The following is a 7,688-nucleotide window of genomic DNA, read 5'->3' as shown; positions in this document are numbered from 1 at the left end:
GGAAATGCCCATATATACCTAGTAAGATTTCATCAAAGACCAAAATTGAGATCATTGGGTTACCATATTTTAGAGTTCTGTGCTGAATGAGAGAAAGGCGGCGGGGAGGTGATGAGGGTTCTCATGGAAGGGGGAAGGCCCCCCCCCCGCCCCCCCCGCCATACACACACAGGAAGGATCAAATTTGTTTCTCTCTCTAACCATAAAACACTGTCACCTAAACTATAGGTGAGCAAACACTAAAGGAGGTACTCTTTTCACGTGTGTGAGGGTTCATTTCAGGTTTTAAAATGATGCGTCAAGGCTGGTCACAACACTTCTACATCACCTTGTAATGTCCTTTCTGTGTACCTGCCAGAGGTCCATTGTTTTGAGGGGAAGTGGGGGAAAGATCTGTTTCTAGCTTATTAATGAACCCTGGTGTTGTACCCAAAGTTCCTGTCCCCAAATACGCCACCATCCTTAGGGACACAATGCCAAGGAAACATTTCTGTTCCTGTGTTTCCCCTGGGAAAACTTGATTATAGGGGAAGTTACTTCAAAACAGAGTGAAAACTGGTATAGTAACTTCGGAATGCGGTAGAAACCATTCTCCTTGCCCACTAGGAGGACCTCTGTATCAGACACACCATCAAATTTAACTGTACAGGCACCAAATACTCCTTTTAGTTCTGATTTTATAATCGCTGCATGGTACTCTATTTCACATTTATACTAAAGACAGTAAGAATGTGGGGAAAAACCAGAGACATCATAAAAAGTTGCCCCAATCATTTTGATATTTGTTTGTTTCTTCAACCTCTAGGGTGACACATAATTTTACAGTCGTAATGGGCTCAGGAAGAAAAAAAAGAAATAACTCCACCTTCAAATAGTAACAACTGTGACCACCTATATCAGACTACGGGGCAAATGTTTTCCTTCACAGGGGCCCATAAATGGCATTTAGTCAATCTACTAACATTCGATTCTAACGAGAAAATTTGATTAGTCTCTTTTTGTCAGCAGGAAGGCAATTTATTTCTACAGCATTGACAACAGAAGATGAAAGTAAATTAAAACCTATATAAGTCACTGCCTTATCACTGAAAATGCTATTTTATACAGAGCTAGCAATACTGTCACTTGAAATGGCTATGATTTACATGAGATGTGGCAGTGAGGATAATTTATATGCAGTGAGGATAATTTATATACAGGTGAAATATAAACCTGTAAAGAAGGATTTTATGTGAAAATTTAATCTCAAAACATGGCAGAGCTTTGCAGACTGCCACCTCAGCTTTAAAAGAAAAAGGAAAAAAAAAAAGGCTTCATTTCTCTAATTCCAAAATAGCCAAAATCCCTAACACATGCTAAACTCAAATATTTATCACCCCTACCAAGTCCGAGCTAGAGGAACTATTTATAATGTGGAAAAAAAAAGTTCGTGATCCTTAAATGTGGTACCAGACTCTCTCCAAAGAAAAAAATTAAGAACAAAGGCACTTCTCCCTGACATGCTCGTGCATCACACTTATTTTATAGCCAGTGCAATCATAGTTGGCAGACCATCAATGCATTGTGGAGACACAAGGTAATAAAAATGTAATCTATGCTGCGTTTACTCTAGTCAAGCTACATTTCTTTTTTATGTCTTATGGACATGTACTGACATGAGAATTTTCTCAAATATGTGAAACGAGTGTGAAAGGATGAATGCTGATGTTATTTTAATTAATATCTATATCCTATTTAACACCGTGCACCAAAATTTAAAAGCACCCTTGAGTCTCAATCTAAAAAATATGTGAAGCAAAAGTGATAATAACTGGCATCTAGAATTTCTTAACCTTCGGTTATTGTGTTTTTTTTTTTTTTTCAATTTGTTGGAAGTAATTTTCGACTTCGTTAATGGTGGATCATAAAGGGATGACCTGTCACAGTTGCTTAACACTCAGAAGATGAGTTTAAAAAGTCAAAATCTTCAATATTGTCCACTTTCATAGCAATCGTAGCAGTGAAAAGCCAGATGAAACTGTTAACCTCTATGGAGAGGTCTTAAGGATAAAAACAATTTCATTTTATTCCAGCCTTCCACATCGAGCTTTCCCTACACTTGTATATTTTGCTTTATATTGTTCTTTAATTCCACCACATACTTGAGTCTCATCACATCAATGAAACCGCCAGGTTATAAAAAGCAAGGTATTTGGTTTACTTTGCTGGTGGTTCCTCAAAATACCTAGCTCATCACCAGCACATCCTAGGCTCAAAAGAAACAGCTTTATTAAACCAGGGGTTAGCCTGCTCTTTTTGTAAATAATGTTTCATTGGACACAGCCATATCTATTCATTTATCTATTATCTGTGGCTGCTTTCAATCTACAATTGTCGAGCTGAGTACTTACAACAGAGACCATACGGCCTACAACAACCTAAAATACTGTCTGGCCTTTTACAGGAAAGTTTGAGGACCCTTTATTCAATTACTTTTCTTTGGAAATAGCTAAAGAATAGAGAACACAATAATGAGCATTTTTTACTGTTCTGAGTAAATAAACTTTTTAAAAAAAATTTTAAATGCTGGTTTGCTGAGCAGATCAATTATTTTCAATGCTAGGGTTTTACTAGGACAGCTTGAAGGAAAAGGCCATTTTTTTAAATATAATAATCAGTTCTGGATACCAAAGATGTAAGCTGCTCATACTTGCCGACCTAACAGAATTCATTGGCACTGATGGGACCTGTAATTTAATATGCCACCACATCTTTTGATGCTTTTAATTGTTTTTAATACTGATCGGCAGTTTCATTAAAACATCACAGTTCCATTAGCATTAGGGAATGTGGTAATGTGATCTAATAGTTGCTATTTCACAATCGGAAGAATAAGTACAGCTTAAGAACAATATATAGATTAAGAACAATGGTTCAAGTCTGGCCAAAGACGAAATGGCCTTGTTGTTATGACAGGATAAACAACTCTGGGGCGAAGGTGGCACGTGCCATTCAAAGGCTGCATAGTGAGTTATCTACAGTTTGCAAACTGTGTGCTTCTGAAGCCTTAGAACTTGGGGATGCTGGTTTGGCCTGATTTGATAAGTTCCAATTTTTCTCACAGTCTCTGGAAGTAGACTCACATATTCTTTTATACATGGGCCATTTGGATATGAGAAGAAATCACTCTTTGCCTCTTCCCCCGTCTGGCAGAGACCCTATGGCCATAAACTTGATCCCAAGATCTATCCCACACGCCGAGTAACCTGTGTGGCAAGGCTCTGTGTCATCTCTACAGATGGTCGTTCTCTAGCATATGCTGGGATTCTGGGAAATAAGGATGACACACAGAAAGGAGGATGAGGTAGTGTATGGTGAACATGCATTTCCAACCCAGGGTTTGCTGGTTTAGTCCCTGCTTCTCTAGCAAGAGTGGAAAAACTGAGACATCTAACAAAAGTACTACAGTCAGAACAGCAACTTCTACCTAACCTGCAAATATCCAAAGCTAGGACAATGGTCTAACAAATTCAATTTCATAAACATCTGTTGAGAACTGGAGGCTTCAGACATTCTAATACTTTAACATGCCTTCAAGTCTCTGGAGAGCAGACCTGTTTACACCAGCCTAGTTCTATCTCTGAATCAGACGTGGGCACACCACCAGTCTAGATTGGAGGTTCTTAACTGGGGGTGATTTTGTCCCCCGCAGGGCACAAATGTCAAAGTTTAAATATATTTTTAATGATCACAGTTGGGGTGGTGCTACCAGCGTCTAGTGGGTAGAGGCCAGGGATGCTGATAAACATCCTCCATGTACAGGAGAGCCTCCACAGCAATGAACTATCTGGCCCAAGATGTCAATAGCATCAGGGCCGAGAGACCTTGGCGTAGATACTGTTTGCACCAAAAGTCACTGCAAGGAAAAGAGCCAAAAGGGTCATCTGTCATTCTCTTTGGTGTGACCCCTTGGTGCAGTCAGTGGACTAAAAATCAGCATGATGCTCCCTGAGATGAAATGACATGAAGTAGTCAGTTTGTTTACCTTTTGAGATGCAATCTGACGGGGCGAATACTAGGGAAAAATCCAATCATACTCTCTGTTTGAAATGTAAACTGATTAATAAATATTAATGTAAGTAATGTTACTGTTCACAAAATTTGCACTGGGCAGATCAAATGTGAAACTTTTGCACTGTACCAAACGGACAGACACAAAAGTAATATCAGGAACGACTCGGGTTTTGCAAGCTTCTTTATCCCAAGTGGGATATCCATAAGTTTATGACAAAAATGAAAGCCCTTAGCCTCATGTCACTATCCATTCTATCGATAGCTTAGATGTCTATCTTTGGCAAAAACAAAATAAAAAATAAATAAATAAATCAGTATCCCTTAAAATTGGAATGCTCAAAATCTGTTTTTATGACTATTCAAAATCTAAAAATGCCCAATTATAATAAGTTTTGAAAGGAAAATTATTGTGTTTATGAATGTAGAGTATCACACATTTCTCCATATGAACCACCTTGTAATCAGTTTAACTGAAAAGCCTTTTCGCTCTCATTTCACATTTATTATTTCACTAGAAGCAACTCAGACCAAGAAACCTGTAAAAACAACCATCTTTGGGAAAGAAGATACCTTCCAATTAGCCCTCGGTTGGTGAAGGAGCCAAGTGTAAGCCCAAGCTGCCAGGTCAAATGGGCCCGCTCACCTCTCCAGTCTGGCTCATTTTCTCCAACTCCAGGCTGCTATCTGCATTTGACCTCCAGATGACCATGACTTTTTCGATTCAAATGTGCAGCTTTGCTATAAATAAGACAGCAGAGCTGCACAGGCTATAAATAACCAGAAATTATATGCTTTCCTAGTCTGTTTGTACTAGCACTGCAAAACCCTTCACTTGCAGTGATTGAACGGTCTCTGTAGATAGATAAGAAAATTTAACTGCCAAAGTCACACTTCACTCTCCTAGAATGAAAAGGTATCAGGATCCCAAACACACTACCTGCAGACGGAGAAAAGTCACTGGGAAAGAGAAAATTACAAAAGCTTTTCAATGTCTGTTTGGAAAAGTTGAGGACGCAAGTACTTCATGAAAAAAAGTTTATGAAATGATGACGTTCATTTCCATTAATTAATAAAAGTGAGAAAACACAATTGTTTTACATGCTAAAATGGCAAACTAAAGTAAAAATAATTGTTGTTTTGTAAAAGGGTGGGAAAGACATTTTAATTTATAGATGTGTGCTATATTCATGGCATTTAGAAAATACGTTTTTAATAATCACTTATTTCCACCAGCTTCTGTATTCTCAAAATGTGCCTCTGAACCTCAAGTGTAATTTTTCTAATCTAGAAAACAATGTCAGAACCGAATACTTGGCCACTTGGACTATGGAGCACGGCCACAGTATTATTTAGATTTCAAACCTGGTCCTGCTATGTCTGATGGCTGGAAATAAGGCACTAAACTCTTTAAGTTTCATTTTCTCATGTGTGCAAAGGAAATGAGGAAAATGCCCACAAAGTATTCCTTGGAGAAGTAAACGATCCATGAAAATGCCTGGTAAAATGCAACACACGATGCGGATCAATGTATTATCAATCTTATAGTCTAATATCTACAATTTTTCCTACTCCTCTATATGTCTACTCACCTGCCATACTTTCCATGTTCTTAAAAAGAATGCTTTTTCATAATCATAGGAATGTTTATTATGGTAGTAACAACCACAGCCTTCAAAAGTTATACATAATTTGAATAGATTTAAATTTAATGGAAGCCATTAAAAAACTTTATGGTCTATGATAAAATCTTTTGTAAATTACATAATTCTCCAACTATAATTTATCTTAAAAATAAGATAATTGGTTTCATCAATTTTGAGACTAAATTTTTTAGAATACAGATAATACATGCTAATTTTCATTACATCTATGCTACATCTGAAATTATGTCCCTTCTCCTAGCAACCACAAGCATCGACAGTATATGTTATCACTAACCTAATACTACATAAATCTATTTCTGGATATAATCTAAATATAAAAATGAGTAATTTTTGACACCATGTTTTTAAATCAAGCTAAGACTGATACACCAATTGAAATCATCACAAAGCACAGGCATTGTAAGGGAGGTTGAGAGAACATTTCTCAATAGGAAGCTCTTTCTCTATCTCTTAATGATAAAAAGAGAAATTTGGCACCTCTGTCCCGCTAGTTGTGCATTCAGGGAGAGGAAGAAGAGATAGTTCTTCACTTCTTAAGCTTAACAGCTGTCTTAAAACACACACAGTTGAAGCCAGTGCATACACATTAGTCCCTAGAGTTAGTACAATGCATGCATAATTAAATATTTTTCTGGGGAACAAGTCTATAAACATGGCCTCTTGTTAAATCATGGCATCTTGTCAGCTTTAGGAAATAAAACAGGGATGCCAAATAAAACACAATAGTAATGCTGTATATACGACATTTTGCAGAACCCTAAATGAAAAGAAATATTAGATATAGAAGCAACTTAGTTGATGCCCTTAGCTCGACATCTGTAGTTTTCCGGCAAAATTAGACATGACGACGAGTAAGGCAATGAAAATAAACATCTTATTAAAAGACAGGTGTTCAAGAAACAGAACCATGCAAAGAGAGAGGGCAATGATGCTGGAGTTATAATCCGGCCATGCAATGTACTCCTCCACCCCACCTCCCCTCCCCTGAAATAAATTACAACATACGTTTAACAGGATCTTGGGGGAGAGGTTCCTGGGTAGTCTTGAGTAAACTTTGGGACACTATGGAGAAAATAAAAGAACATAACTAAAAACAAAAACAGAAACATGGGAATGATGACTGAAACTCACTCAAAGAATTCCACTGACCAAAGAAAAAAACAAAATCGTTGAATTCAAAACAAAAACTAAACAAATATCCTAGGTTTTGGTCCCAGCGTGGAACCAAAGTAAAGATATAAATATACTTCCACAATAACACCTCAGAATGCTGGATATTTTGTCTGTAGTAGTACAGGCCCCCTGGTGAAGCATTTCTTGCTCCCATGCTCCCATCACCAATTCCCATTGATCCACCCTTCCCAGCATCTCCATCATTTCCCCTGTTCACAGGGCGGCCTCCAGCTATCGGCTCTGACTACAGCTGAGGCTTTACTTTCCACTCATCTGACCACCTTTCTAGCTGACCTTCAGCTTCTCCTATTTGCTTTCTTGACAAATTACTATGTAACCCACTTCCCCTGAAACTAAATACTGCCTGCCTTATCCATCACATCTTGTCGGGAGCACCTACCTTTTGCAAATCCCTCAGGAAAATGTGTGCCATCCAGGGCACTTCCAGAGGCTCCATCTGACCTGTGGTACCTGCTCCTTGCTCTCAGTCTGAGTCAAATCAAACTGACCAAATGAAGAGGGCGTGCGTAGGAGCTGTCGTAAGGGTTTTTGGGGAGGGACAATTTCTAACTCTGGAGGCATATCCATCACTGATGATAAGTTTTAAAAACCCTCTTTCTTATATAGTATATACATACATATTTATACTCCAAAAAAATAAATCCACCTCAAGAGAAAGGGAGAAAAAAGCTGGAAATCCGCCAGAAAATCTCCCCCAGCAGCTAAACCAGTTATAATCACTAACAAAAGCCCTTTGTTCCAGAGGCTCCAGGCAACGGAATCCCCCATTGTGTTCCC

At 38.2% G+C, this 7,688-nt stretch overlaps 1 protein-coding gene across 6 annotated transcripts in view; it reads right to left on the bottom strand.

Moving 5' to 3' along the window:
- The window catches only part of APP (amyloid beta precursor protein), a 251,592-nt gene that overhangs the window by 94,094 nt on the left and 149,810 nt on the right, over nt 1-7,688 (bottom strand). For 2 of the 6 annotated variants that reach the window (XM_011358209.2, XM_023529517.1), the window contains exon 8: nt 6,723-6,779. The exons of the other annotated variants lie outside the window; for them this stretch is intronic. In XM_011358209.2, the coding sequence (XP_011356511.1) occupies nt 6,723-6,779 (57 nt within the window). The remainder of the gene's footprint in view (nt 1-6,722; nt 6,780-7,688) is intronic. 6 annotated transcript variants of the gene reach the window in all.

Source organism: Pteropus vampyrus, unplaced genomic scaffold (assembly GCF_000151845.1).
Source record: "Pteropus vampyrus isolate Shadow unplaced genomic scaffold, Pvam_2.0 Scaffold38, whole genome shotgun sequence".
Lineage (NCBI taxonomy): Eukaryota > Metazoa > Chordata > Mammalia > Chiroptera > Pteropodidae > Pteropus > Pteropus vampyrus.
This window is presented reverse-complemented; position numbering and strand designations above follow the sequence as displayed.